The sequence below is a fragment of the Bactrocera oleae genome, chromosome Y (genome assembly GCF_042242935.1).
Source record: "Bactrocera oleae isolate idBacOlea1 chromosome Y, idBacOlea1, whole genome shotgun sequence".
In the NCBI taxonomy this organism is placed as follows: Eukaryota; Metazoa; Arthropoda; class Insecta; order Diptera; family Tephritidae; genus Bactrocera; species Bactrocera oleae.
In genome coordinates, this window is record NC_091542.1 from 4,894,933 (window position 1) to 4,917,629 (window position 22,697).

Consider the following 22,697-nt stretch of genomic DNA (forward strand, 5'->3'; position numbering starts at 1 on the left):
CGGAGGAGTAATATCCGCCCTTTTAGAAGCGGGAAGGTGCTACATTAAGTGGTTTTCCTTCCGAGTGCGACCAGACAGCCCTGTTGCCGGCTGTTTTCGGTGCATGGGCTTTGACCATCGAGTGGGGCAATGTAAGGCCAAGTCCGATGTCTTCCGTAGGTGTGGTCAGGGTGCATTTAAGGGTAGACCAGCTGGGCATCTTATGATGTCAGCTGCTTGTCCAGTCTACTGTGGCATAGTAGAGCGTGGCCTTTCTAGACATTAATGGAGACGATTTTACAGCTAAATTGTCAGGGTTGTTATGCCGTAATGTGCGAGTTAGGGAGTTGTATGCTAGAGGGTGGGTACGGCATCGCATTACTCCAGGAGCCCTACGCCACTAATGGTGTGGTTCGGGGTCTCCCTGGAGGATTTAGGGTCTTCACAGACCTTAGGAGAAATGCCGCAATAGTTGTGAATAATCCGAGCTACGACTGCGTAGTTCTGGATTCGTCACAGCTGGGTGTTTGTGTATCCATAGAGGGGGAGTTCGGTAGATTGGTAGTCGCTAGTGTTTATTGCAAATACAGCGAACCTCTAGAGCCTTACCTGCTGTACATGGATAAGCTACTGTAACTTGCCAGTAGTAGCTCGCTTATCCTAGGAATGGATGCGAATGCCTCGTCCTCTATGTGGTTTTGTAAGGTATCCCGACATTCGTCAGGATATCAAAGCCACACTAGAGGCGAGGTATTAAGCGAATGGGTGGAGGCAAATAGTCTTCACATATTAAACGAACCAAGCGAGTGGTATACGTTTGATGGGCCTGGGGGTGTGAGCGACATCGATGTGTCCTTCATCAATGAGGCAGCAAATAGGACCTGTAATGTTAGGTGGGAGATTAGGGAAGGTTGGGGATTGAGTGACCATAACTTGATTCAAATTATGGTTACTCATAAATCTCCTCCCTCGGCGTATGAGAGTCCATTGCGGCGATGGCGTACCTCTGGTATCGACTGGAACCAATATGGACGATCTGTCAGGGAAGCGGTATTAGAAATACCGCTTAGTGAGTTTGAATACTTTGGGGTGGACGAGCAAATTTCTCGGCTATACGATGTAGTATGGGAAGTGAACAACAGTGTTCTCGGAAAGTTCGAAAGCTTCAGAGTGAGAAAACTTAAGTGGTGGACGAAAGAGCTAACGATGAAGAGGAGAGCTGTCTGGCGATTGAGACGAAAGTTTCAACGCGCTAGACAGTCAAACTCTGATGGGCTGTCCCAGATTAGGTATGAATTTAGTTGTGTGATGAGGGATTACAAACAAATGCTAGTCAAAACCAAGGAAGAGGAATGGAGGACTTTTGTAGGGGAGAATAGGAACGACCCATGGGGTCAGGTCTACAAGATCTGTAGGGGTCCTAAGAGGGAGGATATCACCTCTCTCCGCGTTGGTGATACTGTATTATCAACGTGGAGAGACTGTGCGGAGGCTCAGGTACCTCAAACGTATGAGGTACCTGTTCCTCCACTAGATGATGGGGAGCTGGGATACGCCTTTGGCCTGGTCAGGTGTAAACGATCCCCAGGTTTTGATGGTTTGAACGGAGAGATGTGTAAAAGCATGTGGAAGTTCATTCCGGAATACTTGGAGGCCATTTACAATAAGTGCGTGTGGGAGGGATATTTTCCACGGCAGTGGAAAAAGGCTAGGGTCGTTCCTCTCCTGAAGTCCCCTAATAAGATCAGGAGTGATCCTCGTTCTTATCGGGGCATCAGTCTCCTTCCAGTGCTTGGAAAAGTACTGGAGAGAGTTATGGTGGAACGACTTCAGGATCTAACGCGGGATATGTGGTCGGATAGGAAGTATGGTTTCAGGAAAGGACGCAGTGTATAGGATGCCTGGATGTATGTCCAGAGTGCCGTTAGGGAGAACGTCAACGAATATGTCCTTGGCATATTTGTTGACTTTAAGGGAGCATTTGACTACCTAATCTGGGATAGGGTGATTGAACGATTGGAGGAGCTCGGACGACCTTCTTCTTTTATTCGAAGGTCACTCAAGGTCCGAAATAGAGCGAGCGGGAGGCCGATTAATAGAAATTGTCCACAGTTGGGGTGTAGGTGTTGGTGTGGACATATCAATGGACAAAACGGTTACAATGCTGCTTAAGGGCAGATTGTCGCCGGCTAGACCACCGATTGTCCGTGTAAATGGGGTCAGCATCAAGTACGTGACGCAAGTCAAATACTTGGGGTTGACCATGAGGTATAGGATGTGTTTCACTCCACACTTGGTGAGCGTAAAAGAAAGACTGCTGGCGATTGTCGGCAAGGTCAGGCGCGTTTTACGGTGCGATTGGGGCCTCGGACGTCGTGCGGTTCGTACCATATATCGTGGCTTATTTGTGGCCTGTGCCACTTGTGGAGCTGCTATATGGTGGGAATCAGCCACGACGGTCTTGGGTCGCCAAAAACTACTCTCCGCTCAGCGCTGTATGATGCTAGCCTGTTTGCCAGTGTGTCGCACCGTCTCAACTGATGCGATGCAGGTATTGCTAGGTGTGCCACCTCTTGACCTGATTGTTATACAGCGTGCTGTCACATTCAGGTTAAGAAGAGGCTTGGGTGTGTCCTTGCTTCAGAATAATCTGATTTCCGACCTTGACGTGGAGAGGGAAGGATATCTAGGAAGCAAGAGACTTCTAGAGGACAGGGTTAAGATAAGGTGGCAAGTCCGTTGGGACAATAGTCCTAACGGTAGGGTGACCTATGAGTACATCCGGGACGTTAGGTTTGTAGAAGAAAACCCAGACTTCCGATTCTGTCTGAGCCTGGGTTTTCTGCTTACGGGACATGGTCCTCTGAACGCATTTCTGCATCAGAGGCGCCTTTCTGACACGCCGGAGTGTATGTGTGGGACGCGTGTTGAAGATTGGGCTCATGTTATTGCGCACTGCCCGATGTACTCGGACATTAGGAACCTTGAGGGAATGGGGATTAGTTGGACTAATGGACGATTAGACGTCAGCGGTGTGATCTCCACTAGTCCAAATACCGAACAGTTGGGGTCGTTTGATAGGTTTGCGCGTGAATTGTTTAGGCGGCGGAGACAATCAGCTGAATATATGGGTTAGTTTTTCTTGGGTGATAGATGAGGGGTAGGGATTTAATCCCTGGTCACCAGTACAGAGCAGTATGGAAGCTCAACTGGTAGTAGCTTCGGCTACGAGGTCTGACCGGAGACTTAATTCTGGTACCACGGGGAGCAGGGGCCCTTGGAGTTCGCCCCAACCTGCTCATGCGGACTGGCCCTTCGGGGAGTATCGTGGTGGTTGTGGTTGATGCCCAAATGCGGGAAGAGTGTTTTGATCACTCAATGTGGAGTTGCACTGCAACCGGGTGCCGGACCCAAAGTACGGCAGAGGTGTTAGATAGGCCTCAAACCCCACCTAGGTGTGTAGTGTGTCCATTCCACACTACCAGTCGGTACTGAAAAATGCCTGGCATTTTCGGGGCGCTGATCAACGCATTGTACTGATACGCCGTGCTTTTGAGCACCGTGAGGTAAGGCCGTCGACGGCAGGTACTCACGTTAAACACACCGGACGTTGTCCCTATCTACCACTCAGTTGTAGACATTCGAAGTGTACGGACGTGTTCGCGCATAGTTGAAACGATTTAGTTACACTTAGTGAAATATCTGTAAACAGTTAAAAATAAAAATAGAATACGTGGTGCACGTGTACAGTGACAATACAAACAATAGGCAGTGTTATTGCCTGGTGCGAAGGTCAGTGACAATTTAGGCACTTTTAAAAAATTGCTTACAAACAATAGACAGTGTTTTTTGCCTGGTGTGTGCTTACAAACAATAGGCATTGTTATTGCCTGGTGTGAAGTTTTGTGTGTGTAGAACAAAGGACAGTGACCTTATTGTCCACAAACAGTTCGGGCACCGGTTTAGTGTGTACCGCAAGAAACCTGAAGGCCACTGACAACATTGTTGTAGTGCAGGTACGCGTTCGTGAGTGCCGATTACAAATTTTTGTCGAATCGCGATTTTTTTTTCGTGATTGTGTGGTGCAGGTATGCGCTCGCGAGCGTACCGGTGGGTCGGAGAAGAATGTCTCCATCACGAAGGCGAGGAGTGAAGGCACCCGCCGAGAGCGATCATCGGCGGGCGAAGAGGAAGTGGAGAAGCCCCCATCGCGCAGAAAGGCCCGCCTGGGCACTCTACCGTTGGGGAGGTTGTGCGAGAGCGCCAGCGAGACGGGAGCCTCGAAACCCGTAGCCGGAGCAGCCAGGGAGGCAGGAGGAGGCAAAAAGCGCGAAGGAGAAAAGAGGAAAGGTATGAAAGGGGAGTTTAATACAAATAAGGGGGGTGTTGTTGGGGGTGGCGCTATCACCCATGTTGCAGCTATGAAAGCTGTAACAGCTGAGGTTAGCGCCATGGTTTTCGGGGGGAAGATCATAGAGAATTCCGATATGAAGGGTCTAATGGAGCTTGCCTCGAAGTACGAGGCACTCCTGATGACGATAATCGCGGAGAACGCGCATCTTCGCGGGCAGGTGGATGCCCTTAAGGGAGGTTGTGGGGGCCGCGAGTGAACAGACCAACGGTGGCTCCCGCGACTTCGGCGCCTGCCCCTCCGGCACCCGTGCTGAAGGCAATAGCTCCGATGTCGCCGGAGCCGGTGGAGACCTGGTCAGTTGTGGTCAGGAGCCTGCAACTTCCTCTAAGGAAGTAATCAAAAAGGTGGTTAAGGAGGTGGGTCCTTCACCCGGCGTAAGGATCCATGATGTTAGGCCGATAAAGGGTGGTGGGGCGGTCATCCGCACTCCCTCCGTTTTAGAGAGGGAGAAACTGGCGACTAACGCAAAATTCGGGGAGGTAGAGTTGTCCGCCCTCCTAGAAGCGGGAAGGTGCTACATTAAGTGGTTTTCCTTCCGAGTGCGACCAGATAGCCCTGTTGCCGGCTGTTTTCGGTGCATGGGCTTTGACCATCGAGTGGCGCAATGTAAGGCCAAGTCCGGTGTCTGCCGTAGGTGTGGTCAGGAAGGCCACAGAGCTGCTAGTTGCGTCAATGCACCACATTGTCGCAACTGTGCATTTAAGGGTAGACCAGCTGGGCATCTTATGATGTCAGCTGCTTGTCCAGTCTAGTGTGGCATAGTAGAGCGTGCCCTTTCTAGACATTAATGGGGACGATTTTACAGCTAAATTGTCAGGGTTGTTATGCCGTAATGTGCGAGTTAGGGGGTTGTATGCTAGAGGGTGGGTGCGGCATCGCATTACTCCAGGAGCCCTACCCCACTAATGGTGTGGTTCGGGGTCTCCCTGGAGGTTTTAGGGTCTTCACAGACCTTAGGAGAAATGCCGCAATAGTTGTGAATAATCCGAGCTACGACTGCGTAGTTCTGGATTCGTCACAGCTGGGTGTTTGTGTATCCATAGAGGGGGAGTTCGGTAGATTGGTAGTCGCTAGTGTTTATTGCAAATACAGCGAACCTCTAGAGCCTTACCTGCTGTACATGGATAAGCTACTGCTACTTGCCAGTAGTAGCTCGCTTATCCTAGGAATGGATGCGAATGCCTCGTCCTCTATGTGGTTTTGTAAGGTATCCCGACATTCGTCAGGATATCAAAGCCACACTAGAGGCGAGGTATTAAGCGAATGGGTGGAGGCAAATAGTCTTCACATATTAAACGAACCAAGCGAATGGTATACGTTTGATGGGCCTGGGGGTGTGAGCGACATCGATGTGTCCTTCATCAATGAGGCAGCAAATAGGACCTTTAATGTTAGGTGGGAGATTAGGGGAGGGTGGGGATTGAGTGACCATAACTTGATTCAAATTATGGTTACTCCTAAATCTCCTCCCTCGGCGTATGAGAGTCCATTGCGGCGATGGCGTACCTCTGGTATCGACTGGAACCAATATGGACGATCTCTCAAGGAAGCGGTATTAGAAATACCGCTTAGTGAGTTTGAAGACTTTGGGGTGGACGAGCAAATTTCTCGGCTATACGATGTAGTATGGGAAGTGAACAACAGTGTTCTCGGAAAGTTCGAAAGCTTCAGAGTGAGAAAACTTAAGTGGTGGACGAAAGAGCTAACGATGAAGAGGAGAGCTGTCTGGCGATTGAGACGAAAGTTTCAACGCGCTAGACAGTCAAACTCTGATGGGCTGTCCCAGATTAGGTATGAATTTAGTTGTGTGATGAGGGATTACAAACAAATGCTAGTCAAAACCAAGGAAGAGGAATGGAGGACTTTTGTAGGGGAGAATAGGAACGACCCATGGGGTCAGGTCTACAAGATCTGTAGGGGTCGTAAGAGGGAGGATATCACCTCTCTCCGCGTTGGTGATACTGTGTTATCAACGTGGAGAAACTGTGCGGGGGTTCTGCTAGGAGCGTTCTTTCCTAGGGCGGAGGCTCAGGTATCTCAAACGTATGAGGTACCTGTTCCTCCACTAGATGAAGGGGAGCTGGGATACGCCTTTGGCCTGGTCAGGTGTAAACTATTCCCAGGTTTTGATGGTTTGAACGGAGAGATGTGTAAAAGCAAGTGGAAGTTCATTCCGGAATACTTGGAGGCCATTTACAATAAGTGCGTGTGGGAGGGATATTTTTCAAGGGAGTAGAAAAGGGCTAGGGTCGCTCCTCTCCTGAAGTCCCCTGATAAGATCAGGAGTGATCCTCGTTCTTATCGGGGCATCAGTCTCCTTCCAGTGCTTGGAAAAGTACTGGAGAGAGTTATGGTGGAACGACTTCAGGATCTAACGCGGGATATGTGGTCGGATAGGCAGTATGGTTTCACGAAAGGACGCAGTGTAGAGGATGCCTGGATGTATGTCCAGAGTGCCGTTAGGGAGAACGTCAACGAATATGTCCTTGGCATATTTGTTGACTTCAAGGGAGCATTTGACTACCTAATCTGGGATAGGGTGATTGAACGATTGGAGGAGCTCGGCTGCCCGGAAGTTACTCTCTGGCGCAGCTACTTTTCGGACAGAAAAGCCTCAATCGTAGGAATGAATGGAAGTGTTGAGATTGGGGTGGCTCGGGGCAGCCCGAAGGGATTCATCTGTGGTCCATATATTTGGAACCTTATGATGGACTCTCTGCTAGGACAACTTGAACCAGTATCCAAGTGTTGTGCGTACGCGGACGACCTTCTTCTTTTAGTTGAAGGTCACTCAAGGTCCGAAATAGAGCGAGCGGGAGGACGATTCTTAGAAATTGTCCACAGTTGGGGTGTAGGTGTGGACATATCAATGGACAAAACGGTTACAATGCTGCTTAAGGGCAGATTGTCGCCGGCTCGCCCACCAATTGTCCGTGTTAATCGGGTCAGCATCAAGTACGTGACGCAAGTCAAATACTTGGGGTTGACCATGAGGGAAAGGATGTGTTTCACTCCACACTTGGTGGGCGTGATAGAGAGACTGCTGGCGATTGTCGGCAAGGTCAGGCGCGTTTTACGGAGTGATTGGGGCCTCGGACGTCGTGCGTTCGTACCATATATCGTGGCTTATTTGTGGCCTCTGCCACTTATGGAGCTGATGTATGGTGGGAATTAGCCACGACGGTCTTGGGTCGGCAGAAACTACTCTCCGCGCAGCGCTGTATGATGCTAGCCTGTTTGCCAGTATGTCGCACCGTCTCAACTGATGCGATACAGGTATTGCTAGGTGTGCCACCTCTTGACCTGATTGTTATACAGCGTGCTGTCGCATTCAGGTTAAGAAGAGGCTTGGGTGTGTCCTTGCTTCAGAATAATCTGATTTCCGACTTTGACGTGGAGAGGGAAGGATATCTAGGAAGCAAGAGACTTCTAGAGGACAGGGTTAAGATAAGGTGGCAAGACCGTTGGGACAATAGCCCTAACGGTAGGGTGACCTATGAGTACATCCGGGACGTTAGGTTTGTAGAAGAAAACCCAGACTTCCGATTCTGTCTGAGCCTGGGTTTTCTGCTTACGGGACATGGTCCTCTGAACGCATTTCTGCATCAGAGGCGCCTTTCTGACACGCTGGGGTGTATGTGTGGGGCGCGTGTTGAAGATTGGGCGCATGTTATTGCGCACTGCCCGATGTACTCGGGCATTAGGAACCTTGAGGGAATGGGGATTAGTTGGACTAATGGACGATTAGACGTCAGCGGTGTGATCTTCACTAGTCCAAATACCGAACAGTTAGGGTCGTTTGATAAGTTTGCGCGTGAATTGTTTAGGCATCAGCTGAATATATGGGTTAGTTTTTCTTGGGTGATAGATGAGGGGTAGGGATTTAATCCCTGGTCACCAGTACAGAGCAGTATGGAAGCTCAACTGGTAGTAGCTTCGGCTACGAGGTCTGACCGGATACTTAATTCTGGTACCACGGGGAGCCCTTGGAGTTCGCTCCAACCTGCTCATGCGGACTGGCCCTTCGGGGAGTATTGTGGTGGTTGTGGTTGATGCCCAAATGCGGGAAGAGTGTTTTGATCACTCAGTGTGGAGTTGCACTGCAACCGGGTGCCGGACCCAAAGTACGGCAGAGGTGTTAGATAGCCCTCGAAACCCACCAAGGTGTGTAGAGTGTCCATTCCACACTACCAATCGGTACTGAAAAATGCCTGGCATTTTCGGGGCGCTGATCAACGCATTGTATTGAAACGCCTTGCTTTTGAGCACCGTAAGGTAAGGCCGTCGACGGCAGGTACTCACGTTAAACACACCGGACATTGCCCCTATCTACCTACCCCTGCGGTCAGGGGTTAGAATATGCCCACGGCAAGGCATGCCTGTCGTAAGAGGCGACTAAAAGCCAATATGCACTATAGCTGTTATTATGTACCTTGCTCAGGAATATCAGCATAGTATGTTTAGGAATAGTGCTATAATACTCAGCTTGAACTGATATTATAAACACTTTAAACGAAAAAGCGAATAAAAAGACATTTGAATTTCAAGCAACAAATGTCACCAGTCATTTGAGTAATGAGTTAGCCCAACTGGCAGTATATTAGGCTACGCAGTCTGACCGGAGACTTTCCGGTACCACGGGGAGCAGAAAACTCTTGGACTTCTGTTCAATCTGCTCATTGGGTTTTGGCCCTTTGGGGGGGCCGCAAAAAGCTTGTATTGTTTGGGGCGCTTATCAAACGCAGGATTTGATACGCCGTGCTCTTGAGCACCGTGAGGTAAGGCCGTCGCCGGCAGGTACTCACGTAAATCTACAACGCAAGTTGTCCCTATCTACAACCCCTGCGGTTAGGGGTAAGAATTTACCCGCGGTAAGGCATGCCTGTCGTAAAAGGCGACTAAAAGCCAAATGCACTATGACTGTTATTACGTACCTTGCTCAGTAATATCAGCATAGTATGTTAGGAATAGTGCTATAATACTCAGCTTGAACTGATATTATAAACACTTAAATGAAAAAGCGAATAAAAAGACATTTGAAGTTCAAGCGACAAATGTCACCAGTCATTTGAGTAATGGGTAGCTCAACTGGCAGTAGTTTCGGCTACGCGGTCTTACCGGAGACTTTCTGGTACTGCGGGCAGCAGAAAGCCCTTGGATTTCGGTCCAATCTGCTCATTGGGTTATGGCCCCTTTGGGGAGATTCGTGGTGGCTGGTGGTGGAAGAACTGAAAATTCAGCCTAACTGTTTTTTCAGTTCTAAAATAAAGTTGCAAAAAGCAACTGGGTTCTGTACCCGAAAACGGAAGAGGTTTTAGGTCGGCCTCGAATTATACCAAGATGGTAGTGTGGACTCAGACACACTGTCACTGGTATGTAAATAAATACTTGCAAATAGCTCGTGTTGTTTGGGGCGCTTATCAACGCATTGTATTGATACGTTGTGTTTTGGAACACCGTGAGGTAAGGCCGTCGCCAGCAGGTAATCACGTAAATCAACAACGAAAGTTGTCCTTATCTACCTCCGATTCATTCGTAGGCATTCGCAGCAAGCAGATGTCAGTCGTGTTAGTATATGTGAATTGTGTAGTGTTTATGAAAATAATTTGAGAGTATATATGTATGTGCATATGGGTTTGTAGTGAGAAGTGGTTTTTCGGATACACACGTAAAATTGCCGTAGTAGGCTTTGACATATATATATGTGAGTATATGTATGTATTTACGAGTGTTTGTGAATTTTATCGAGTAGGTTTTTAGATAAAACAAGTGTTACTGGTGTTTGTTTGATTGTATGTCCGAGCACTCTAGCTTGTATTAGTTGTTATTAGCATTAGTAAGCTGTGCCATTACGTTGTGATTGCAGCGCCTGCTAAGTGCAGGTAGGTTTTGTAGTTGAAACAAGTGTTTTTGGTGTTCACGTGATAGTGTATTAGTAGGTAGTAATGTTAGTTTTTATTCGCGTTAGTAGGCTTTGACATTTCATTAGGATTTCAACGCTTGCTTAGGGCAGTGTTTGGTTTTAGGTTGCAGGTAGATTTCGTAGTAGGCAATTACAAGGCCTGCTAAGAAGTGGTCGTTAATCCTGTGGATAACTTGGGTGTAACTAAGATTGTGGTTGATGCTGGCAAGGGTGTAGTTAGTAAGGGGGCTGAAAGCAAGTTGAGTATTGCTAAGGGTGGTGAAGATAAGGGTGAGAAGGAGGGTGAAAGTGGGTGTTATGCGTGTTAATGCGGGCGTGAAGAAAACGAGCGTTATTTCCAACACGGGTAAGACCAATGTGAGCAAGGTTAGCAATCGGGAACTTGTCAAAGGCGCTGTTGCTGTTGGGGATGGTGCGGTGAGCCATGTTGCGGCTGTAAAGATCATCACCTGGGAGCTAAGCGGGTTGGGTCTTGGAAACAAAACGTTTGAAGTGGGAACTGCGAAGGGGCTGATGGAGTTTGCTTCCAAATATGAAGCACTCCTAATGTGCAAGTATTTGGTTTTAGGTGACGCCGAAACCTGTTGAGACGTAATCGGTTGTGCCAGGAGTGAAGGGCCTGCGACTTCCTCTAAGTTTATAAATGGAGGAGAAAATATCAGCTGTCGCTTTCATAAACCTAACACCCTTAAAAATTCCAGAATAATGAATAGTGGCATGTGCTATCGGGGACATATTTATATCTCATAAAACTTGCAGTATAGGGTCGCCCAGCTTTCTAACCTGTATGATTTCACTTCAAAAACTTGTATAAAATTGCGCCAAATAGCCCCACATTAGGGTTATTCATTCAAAAATGTGAACAAAATTAACGATATTAAGAGTTTGATCATCGAATTTCGCCTGCATTTGTGATAATAATAAAAAGTATGTGCATACACTAGGTAGAAAAAGTCTCTAATCCAATCCGTGGTATGTGATTCAATAAAAATATTAATAAAATATATGCGTTTTTGAAGTTCATTTCAGAATATCAGATGTGCATGCTAATAGCACTATAAGTTAATTGTTTTAAAAATGAAAATGAACTCTGTGGCTTTGGTTTATTGAATAATTTGAAAAAAAGTACATTTTTTTAAGCGAAAAGATATGATTTAATTGCACAAAAAAAAAATTTCTTTAATGGTCAATTGGTCAAACTTTTATTTTAGTTCAAAAGATATTGTACCCAGTGGGCGGGAACTTTTTTTTACCTGGTATGCATACTTATGTATATATGTATGTACATTCATAGACATTTCGCCTGAATCAATTCATGTACATATTTACATATATATCTTGCATGTAGACTGATATGCAAACATTATGCGTGTTCGGTTTATTTTCGTTACTGAATTTCTTGATTCAGTCGCCGCGCTCAAAGCCCGCGATAAAAACTATGCAACTTATTAATTATGTTACTAATAATATGACTACGAATACTCATTAGTTTATTTTTTACTAATTAAATTTTTATTAAATTCCATATCTCTATTTGTCATTAAAAAAATGGTATATTATATATTATTATTTTTGAATCTTCAATTGATTTCTTCTGAACATATGCTTAAAAGTATGCAAACATTTTCCGCATACTTTGTGAATACTTCATATGTGAACGAAATTTTATAGTGAGTGACAAGCTTAGTATTTACTTACAAAAAAAACAAAAAAGCATACGTGAGGCACTCTGAGACTGACGCGGTCAAATATTGCATACGATTTTTTGATCAACTTTTATTAAAAATTAAAAGTGAATTGTGTTTAAAATATTTTTATAATCTTACAATACATGTAGGTTATTCAGGAATTTTTATCATTGAGATTATAGGTTTATGGTAACTGAAATAAGAAACTTATTATTAATTTTCAAATTCATTTTGTACAAAAAAAAAAGTTGTCAACCGCTCTAATTTTATCACCCAATTTTTCAATTTTCTTTTAAAATGTTTAGATAATCTATTTAGTTCATTGTGCTATCAATAAACACCAGCCTTTACACTCCACTTGCCGCCATGTACCCCCAAACCACCACCATGCTACACAGTGGATGTAGTATTTTTCTGTTCAAACTCTTGATTTTTGTTTCTCCAACCTTTAGTACTTTTTTTCTTCCTGAAAACTTCGAATTTGCTTTCGTCAGAAAAAATTACGTTATTCCAGAACGATTTGTCCTTATTTTTATATTTTTCAGCAAATTGCAATCATAGCTTTTGGTTCTGTATAGAGATGTGTGGTTTTTTCCCCGGTACCCGGGCATAGAGACCATTGGCATACAACGCTCGCCTGATCGTGCTGGCACTTACGTTCAGTTCGGATGTTCTGGACATTTCCTCAGACATTTTTACGGCACTGACAGTTGGATCTATCTTTACCTCTCACAACTGATCGCATTTCTGTATCACTGAGCCGCTTTGGCCTACCCGAACGTGTCCGATCTTCTAATTCTCCAAACTTTTTTTTTGCTTATCAATAATTTTTTTCACTGGGATATGGCTTCTTCCAATTATCGAAACAATTTCGCGTAAAGATTTTCCGTCTCTCTTATCTCTCTCATTGTCAAATTGATGTGCTCTTGGCAAATTTCCAAACGCAAATAAAATTCTATCTACACAAGGATACTAAATAACATTAGAATGAATAAATTACAAAGAAAGAATTATGGATAATGGTATATTATTTTGCGGAAAATAAATATGCGAGGTCTATTACCATAACGTTTTTGTATTTATGGATTTTTTTTTCGATTGCTGTTAATTTTTTGTAAGAACAATATTTAATCATCATAAATGATAATTTATTTGAAAATTTTTATATAATTTTATACTGAGATAAAGACTGAAATGTATGAGAAAAAGGTGTACACTTTCTTTTGACGCTAACAGTACATACACATATTAAGTTGCTGGAAAACGGAGTGAATTATAATTTAAATAATCATTCTTTACTAAAAGTGATACACAAGTCTCATACAATAATAATTTAATCAATTTAAATTTTCATGAATTAATATTCATGAATTAATTTATTTTACGAGGAAATACAGGATTAATTCATTATTTTCAGTTTTTTCAAGTGATCTTTTTTTTATATTATTCTATATTAATTAAAATGACTAATTATTCTAGGATGCGTTAAAAAATTATAAAATAAAATATATAATAAAAAAAGTAGTATAAGTGTATAAGTAGATTAATTAGTTTCAATTATTACAAGTATGGTTACATAAAAAATATTTGTACTCTTCATATCACCAGAACACTTGTTTAGTTGATTAAATTTCTTCTTTCTTAAAGCTTCAATTATTTCAGATAATAACAGAAGAATCTTCGTTATTCTTTTCCAGAGTGACTCTTGTAATTAATCAATACCAAAGGAAAATTTATCTGTTTTCTCTAGAAGTCAAAACTCTCATACCCCCTGCCTTTTAGAATATTACAAGACACAGGTGTTGAAAATCAGCACTAAGTGGCTTGAGTGAGTCAGTTTACCTCTCACTAGACCTTCATCAGTTGATTTTTGTACAAATTAAATGATTCCATTTAAACTCTTAAGGGATTGAAATCGTAGCTCTGGTTCTTATTGAACAAGTCTGTGTTAAAATTGACTGAGTCAAAATTACCTGGAAGTTATTTAGTATAAATGAGTTGTCATTAATGATTGATTGTTATAAAAGTAGAGTTAAAATATTACCTGTAGGATTAGGAATAAACTTGGTACACACTTATGGCTTGTGCTGTGTACATACATACATCTTAATATATATAAATCTCGTGTCGCAATGTTTGTCCTCAATGGACTCCTAAACCACTTAACCGATTATTATAAAATTCGCACACCATGTGTAGTTCGATCCAACTTGAGAGATAGGATAGTTTAAATCTCAAATTATAGTCGCAATTTTAATTTATTGCTAATTATTTGTCTGTTATTATTTGACAGTCACAAGTATCTGTTAACTGCAAATGATTCTAACAGATGTCGTTTCGACTGGGTTGAGTAAGTAATCAATAGAGGGCGCTGCTATGGTAAATCTACGAACGTGTCATATAAGCTACATTTTAACAGTATAATTACCACGTGTTGTTGACGCTATAAAATTAATTAAATTTATTTTGTAGTGAACGAAGTATCGTATAATTCAATTATTTCCACTTTTTAAATTTTTGGTGTTGGCATAGCCGACCACGTGTTACTTAGGCTAATGTCAATGAAAAAATTATATATATTAGTTGTACAAATATTTTTATACTCTCGCAACCTGTTGCTACAGAGTATAATAGTTTTGTTCACCTAACGGTTGTTTGTATCACCTAAAATTAATCGAGTTAGATATAGGGTTATATATATATAAATGATTAGGATGAAGAGACGAGTTGAAATCCGGGTGACTGTCTGTCCGTCCGTCCGTGCAAGCTCTAACTTGAGTAAAAATTGAGGTGGTACCGTGAGACGGTTGGTATTGCAGATGGGCGTAATCGGACCACTGCCACGCCCACAAAACGCCATTAATCAAAAACAAATAACTTGCCATAACTAAGCTCCGCAATAAGATACAAGACTGTTATTTGGTACACAGGATCACATTAGGGAGGGGCATCTGCAGTTAAAATTTTTTTTTAAAAAGTGGGCGTGGTCCCGCCTCTAATAGGTTTATTGTGCATATCTCCTAAACCGCTAATGCTATAATAACAAAATTCACTGGAAGCAAATGTTTTTAGCACTTCTATTGACGGTGTGAAAATAGTTGAAATCGGGTGGCAACTCCGCCCACTCCCCATATAACGGTACTGTTAAAAACTACTAAAAGCGCGATAAATCAAGCACTAAACACGCCAGAGACATTAAATTTTATATCTGAGATGGTATAAGATGACTTTATAGGAACCGCGTTCAAAATTAGACAGTGGGCGTGGCACAGCCCACTTTTATGTGAAAACCCATATCTTGAGATCTGCTTAACCGATTTCAACCAAATTCAGTGCGTAACGTTGTTTTCATGTTTCTATGTCATAGTGCGAAAATGGGCGAAATCGGACTACAACCACGCCTATTTTCCATATGACACCATTTTAAATACCACTTGATTCTTTCACTTTCCACTATGCATATCAAGCAAAAATAATTATATCGGGGTAAAACTTTGCGTGAATAATACGTTTAAAGTATGCCACCTTGTGACCAAAAATTGTCTAAATCGAACCAAAACTGTTCAAGCCCCTAAGTACTAAATATGTGGACCCCAGTGCCTATAGTTGACCTTCTACCGAAAATATCAGTCAATCCACAAAGAAATCTCAAACGAGTATACCATTTGACTTTGCGAGAGTATAAAATGTTCGGTTACATCCGAACTTAGCCCTTCCTTACTTGTTTTTTACTGTTTTTATTTAACCTCTATTATATGTATATATATATGTACATGTCAGTATTATCACATAATTATAAAAGTTAATTAGAATGATTTTCAATTTTTTTTTCTCATATTTAAAATATTAATTTATTATTTTCAGTCAAATGCCACCGAAAAAATCTAACCTCAACACCGCGAGCACCAGAGAGGCACGACGCAAACGTATTAAAAGAGCCCATCAGTTGGCAGAACAAATTGAATCAAGGAATCCAGCTCAAAGAATCAGGACAGCAGAAGGTCATGCACAAGAATCTCAAGAACAGTGTAACGAACGTCTTCAAGAGAATATCATGAGAACAAGAGCAGGAGAACGAGACATAGCCACAGTAGGAGTCCAGGAACAATAATTTCAATTTATACATGTAAGTAATATCACATAGTTTTATAAAAGTTAATTAATATATCAATGAGAAAATGGCACAAAGCTCCCCACACTTTTTCAATAATTGTACAAAAAATTTATATTCTTTTTATTTAACCTCCATTGAAAATTATTTTGCACTTATTATTTCAATGTGCTATGATAACATGTTTTTCAGTTCCTCTTTCTAATATTTAAACGATTAAATTATTATTTTCAGTCAAATGCCACCGAAAAAATCTAACCCCAACAACGCGAGCAGCAAAGGGTCACGACGCAAACGCGTTGAAAGAGCTCAGCAATTACCAGAACAAATCGAAACAAGAAATGCAGCTCAAAGAATCAGGACTGCAGAAAGTCGTGCACAAGAATCTCAAGAACAGCGTGACGAACGTCTGCAACAGAATATTACGAGAACAAGAGCGGCACGAAAACGAAACATAGCTACAGTACGAGTACTAGATCGACAAAGGCAATGGATCAGCCGCTCATTAACACGTGCATCATTCGTTCGGCTTGCCTTTGAATATGCACCAGATATTAACTACTCAGCGCATTCAAAAATTTCTATCGGTGGAATGGATAAAGTATGTCAATATTGTCGGGCATTGAAATTTCGGAATGAAGCAGCCGGCATGTGCTGCGCATCAGAAAAAGTTGTGCTGTCACCTCTACCCGCTCCGCCGGAGCCTTTATTTATTATCCCTTCTTACTGGCAATTCAGATGATTCCAAATTATTTTTGCGTAAGATACGCAAATTTAATTCTTGCTTCCAAATTACGTCATTTGGGGCAACTAAAATTTGCGATCGTGCATCCGATGGACGTAATTCTGAAACTACATTTAAAATTCAAGGCCAGTGTACCATAAAATCGGATCACTGATGCCAATGCCTGATAACAATCCGAAATTTCTTCAAATTTATTTTATGGGCGATTGAGAAGAGCGCGTGACGACTCGGTGCCTGTATAATTTTATTGAACAAGCAGAGGAAAGAGCAATTGTAATATTATTGGAAAATTTTTTAGAAGATCACAATCAACTAATTCAATTGATCAAAAGAGTTACGCCACGACTGCAAAATGACAATTATCAAATCGTCATAAAAGCCGATAAAGTACCATTAGGTGAACATGCTGCTAGATTCAACGCTCCAACTGTTGATGAGGTTGCTGTTATCATGGTTGGTGATCCAGTTGACAAAAGATCTATAAAAATTACACGGCGAGACAACACTGTCAGTACGATTTCGGATCTACACCGTTCATATGACGCACTACAATATCCATTGATATTTTGGCAAGGACAAGATGAATATCATCTTAATATCAAACAGTATGATCCAAATACCGGTAAATTTGACAATTATCTATTTACTTTCGTACTGTATGTATAAATTTTAATTTCGTATTGCATTTTATTTTTTACTAGTAGCTGACCCGGCAGCAGTTTTTTTTTAATTGAAAAATATACAAATAAATTAAATACCTACATTAATCATTGATAATTATTTCTGTATTTTAGTACATAGGTTGCTCTTCATTTAAGTACCTTGTGATATACGACATTTTTTGTTTTATTATCAGGCGCAAAAACAAACATCGCAGATGGTCTTCCGACCCGTGAACATGCCACGTATAATTGACCATGGGAAAAACATGAATATTCTAGATTTAAACCACAAACTTTTAAGGATTGGCCTTGTGATTTGTTGATGGTCATGGCAAATGCAAAACGTATCGGAAATTGAAGTCTTTTAAATTCAAACGGCATATCGGTAAGGATCATCGGTATCCTCGGAATGAGAACTTCCTCACCTTTGAATTTTCCTATTATTATCGTAGCGTAAATTACATTGTTCATCAATTTTCTAACCACCAAACGCGTACCATTGCACAGTTTTGGTTGGTTTATGTTTCGAAGCATGATTACTACGGAGCCTATCTTTAGGCGTAAATTGTACGGTGGTAAGCCAGGCACGTCCAAAGAGTTTAAAAATTCAATTGGATAGTTGGTGGCTTCATCTTCATTTGTGACGCAGTCAATAGATTTGAATGTATGCATTGTTCCAATGATCTTATTTTGAATTATGTAGTTTAGGTCATCTACATCCTTATTCTTAGCCGCTAAAATTGCTCGCTCACTCAACCATTCATTATTTTTGTAGTTAGAAATAATTTCTGGAAATACATTGTTGATAAGTTCGTCTTTTGATGAGACAAAATTACAGAAATTATTTGGAAATGATATTAATCCGCTCGATTCATCGACAGGTACTTGACCATTACCGATAGTCAGCAATTGCTCCGAGAAATCTTCAGCAGATGTATCATTAAGCAATGTAACTCTCATGTTTGTTGTCAGTTGCAGTTTCTTCACATAGCGCCATAGATTTGACGATTTGAGGCAAGCGTTTATTTCGTCGGCAGCCGTAGATCTTGGAATTACTGGCAGTATTTGGCGGAAATCACCAGACAGTAAAATCATTGCTCCTCCAAAACATCTCGAGTCATTGCGTAAATCTTTTAATGTTCGGTTAAGTGCTTCTAATTGCATTCGTTCCAGATGATGATTTTCGATACCGCTAAAACTTTGGCCATTGCTGAGTATTTTGCAATATTACACGTTGGTTCTTCAATAATTTGAAGATTTAACGGTAATTTAAATGCAGAATGAGCCGTACGGCATCCTTCTAACAATGTGGCTGCTATTCCAGAAGAAGCAACTGCAACCGCTATGTTAGATCTCGCCCGAACAGTTGCTAAAACTAATGACATGAGGAATGTCTTGCCAGTTCCACCAGGGGCATCTAGGAAATAGAATCCACCATTTTCATCATCGATTGCCTTCATTAAAGTATCATAAACTTCCTTTTGTTGGTAATTCAACAGGGGTACATTCGTTTGAACTACTAAATCTAATTCCTGGTAATCATATTCACGTTCCCGTTCCCGTTCACGATATGGTGCTGGCATTCCTAATCTGATTAATAAATTACCGCACATGAGGTAACACATATCTTCTATCAAGAGTAAAGCACGATTATGTATCTCCTCATTCATCTCAATATCGTGATTTATGGAACTGACACGAATTTGATGTAAAATATCTTCTGACATATTATCCTTGTATTTGTGCCACAGGTTACATGGGTTTGATGGTGAACATGTCGAAATTATGATAGCGAATAATGTGCGTATCTGACTTGGAGATGCATAGATAATGGCTTCAGCGATTGTCGTATCCCAATGACTATCGTTTTCTAATAAAGTTTTCTAAATTCGTTGGGAATATTACACCATTAACAGTTCGTAGTGACTCAAATGACGTTGGCCCACGCACATTTACCAGCAACAACCGCAAATAGAAACATTCATTATTCTTTGGATGAACTGTATACATACGACCAAGAGCATCAGTAGAACGCACATCTGGATACCCAGGAACCGCATCGCCTTGCTTCCGTCTTTGAAAATTCTTCGATGAAAAATTCCAAGTATAATAACGTGGCATCTCCGAGTAAAGCAAAGTTCGTGCAAACTGATCGCTTTGGCAGATCGCAAAAAAACTTGTCAATGTAGTTGCTGGAGGTGTTTCAGCGCGTTGCGTAGCATTCTATGCCGGGAAATATACTCGTTGACCATTCTCCAGATGCACCGCCAAATGCGTAACAGTAGGATGACGTTCGTGAATGGGAAATGCGAATATACGCCAAATCGCTTCATTACAGTTCACATAACGACCAACTTGATAGCGTGAAGTTTCATCGTTGGTATTCGAGGATTGCAATCCAAAAACCGCCATATCACTGCCTTTCGTGACATATTTGCAAATATATTTTATGGACTTAACTGAATTGCAGTATTACACGTTGCAATGTGTCTTGAACGATTTAGAAATAAGTGGCGAATATGGAACAATCCAACTGTTGGCGACAACGAAATTCATTATTTTCACTTTCGTTGTGACAGTTCGACCGTTGTCATCTGGTGATCGACGCCGATAGAGCGGATAACCATCATTGCTAGTGACAGTCTCGTTATTTAGAGCACTTTCCATCGACCATGCAAGGTGATTGGGAATTGATGGCACCACACGGTCCATGAATCATATTAGTAGTAACAACATCATGTAGGTCTGGATCGACTTCATAATCAGGAATCTCGGCACATATGATATCATCTATTTGGTCAGGCTGAATTCTTTCCACTAACCAAATAAGAATGTGTGCGTGCGGCAGGCCTCGCTTTTGCCATTCGATTGAATACATCCAGCATCGAGTATCTCCAAAGACGCGTTGTTTAACAATAAAGTTCATCAGGGACCGAATTTTTTGCCTGAATATACGTGCTGTGATGTCGTGTCTATCACTTCTTGTTTGTTCGGGAAGCAGCAATTGTATAATTTCTATCCATTTTGGATTACAGGTAAAAGTAATAAAGAGATCGGGCCGGCCGTAGTGACGAACATATGTCAAAGGTAGTAATGATCCAATTCGATGATGAATCTGTCCTTGTATCTACAAAATAAAAACCAGACAGTATTAACTGGGTTCTAAATACTTTTTTCTATGGGAGAGTAGAGTTCAGAAATAGCAAATATACTACATAGGTACCAATAGATAAAGTAAGTTATTCTTTAACTACATTCTATATAAGTACAAAAATAAATACCTTAAATGTCGGATTAAATCCTCGTTCTTCGATAATATCTGCCCCAAATGACGTCAGCTGGAAACAACCATTGTATTTTTGAGTATTTGCAAGAAAGTGGCGTGATTCTTGTGTTTCGCCACAAAGCAATGAATACAATGGCTCAGGTGGCGGAGTCAAGAATGGCAATTTCACTTTACCATTAAGGCAGCATAATCCAGGCGTTTCTCCGGAAAACTTTAATGCACCACAATACTCGCAAACTACGTCCATTTGCCCAATGCAAACGCTAGGATGCAAGCTGTAATCATTGCTGCAATCGTATTGAAACGCTGCTCGATTCAAATCAGCACTTGATAAATATCTTGTTCTGCGTCGCAAATTATCTATTTGTTGACCTCTGTTGTTCGTTCGACGATTCTGCATTGCCAAAATCGATCAAATAATTTTAGCCGAAATTCCAGACCCATTAATTGATCAAGAATTATTTGATATTGTCACCAAACACATGATCCATGGGCCATGCGGTGCTTTCAACATGACGTCACCGTGCATGGAAAATGTAAAAAAAACTTCCCAAAGCCGCATACGAATGACACGATCACGGATATTGATGATTATCCAATGTATCGCCGCAGAATTTAGAGAATGGTGGCCACTCACCACCAACGTCTTTTAAATTTTTCCGAACAGTTAATGACCGAGTATTCAATACATACCAGGATGCATGTCGTGAACTGCAATTGCTAGAAGACCATAACCATTGGGACTTGACGCTTGCTGATGCTGCGTTGACATCAACACCGAATAACATTCGTCAGTTGTTTGCAATTATTTTGACGACATGTTATCCCTCGCAAGCACAAACTTTGTAGGAAAATAAATTAGATTGTATGATAGAAGACATCTTGCACCGAATTAGACAAACAAATCAATGCCAAAACATAGATTATACACCAGAGATGTACAATGAAGCATTGGTCTTGATCGAGTATTTATGTGTTCTTATTTCAAATTTACCACTCAATCGTTATGGTATGCCATCACCATCATCCAGCCACCGACTTAGTCAATACCGATTTACAACGAGAAAAGCATTATGACCATGGAAGTTTAGCTACAATTATCATGAACAGTGAACCATGATAGGATTATGCTGGCTGTTGCTGCTGAACAAGGCGTTTTTTTTTCTTGGATGCACCCTTTGGAACCGGTAAGACATTTTTAATATCGTTGATTCTTGCCAAAATACGGTCGCAACAAAAAATCGCATTAGCAGTAGCATCGTCAGGCATTGCGGCTACTTTACTGGATGGTGGGCGAACAGCACATTCAACATTCCAGCTGCCATTGGACGTTCATAATAAACCAGATGCAATGTGTAACATCATTAGAATAGTGGAATAGCTGCAGTGTTGCGGAAGAGTTCTATAATAATTTGGGATGAGTGCACAATGGCACACAAATATTCACTTGAAGCATTAAAAAGAAATATGCAAGATTTTAACAGCAATAATAAACTTTTCGGTGGTGCCATCTTACTTTTGTCTGGTGACTACCGGGCAGACCTTACCGGTTATACCTCGCTCTACTTTCGCGGATTAGATTAATGCATGTTTGAAACAATCATTCTTATGGCGAAGTGTTGAAACACTTCGATTGACTATAAATATGCAAGTACAATTGCAAAATGATCCATCAGCACAAATATTTTCCGAACAACTACTAGATATTGGGAACGGTACAATAGAACTGCAACCAAATACGCAATGCATTAAACTACCAGACAATTTTTGCACTGTTGTTCAGGATAAAAATGAATTGATTCAGAGTATTTTCCCGGATATACAGAATAATTATTTGAATCATGAATGGCTTAGTCAACGGGCGATTTTGGCAGCCAAAAACGTTGATG

At 41.8% G+C, this 22,697-nt stretch overlaps 1 protein-coding gene across 4 annotated transcripts in view; it reads left to right on the forward strand.

The window, feature by feature from the left end:
- Nucleotides 1-20,078, forward strand: part of LOC138858256 (uncharacterized) — a 93,593-nt gene extending 73,515 nt beyond the window's left edge. For 3 of the 4 annotated variants that reach the window (XR_011397442.1, XR_011397443.1, XM_070112769.1), the window contains exons 2-4: nucleotides 15,869-16,130; nucleotides 16,350-17,482; nucleotides 17,717-20,078. Coding sequence is in view for 1 of the 4 variants with exons in the window: in XM_070112769.1 (XP_069968870.1) it covers nucleotides 15,869-16,062 (194 nt within the window). In the remaining 3 variants the exon portion in view is untranslated. The remainder of the gene's footprint in view (nucleotides 1-15,868; nucleotides 16,131-16,349; nucleotides 17,483-17,716) is intronic. The other variant, XR_011397444.1, reaches the window with a different exon arrangement.
- The last annotated feature ends 2,619 nt before the right edge of the window (nucleotides 20,079-22,697 follow it).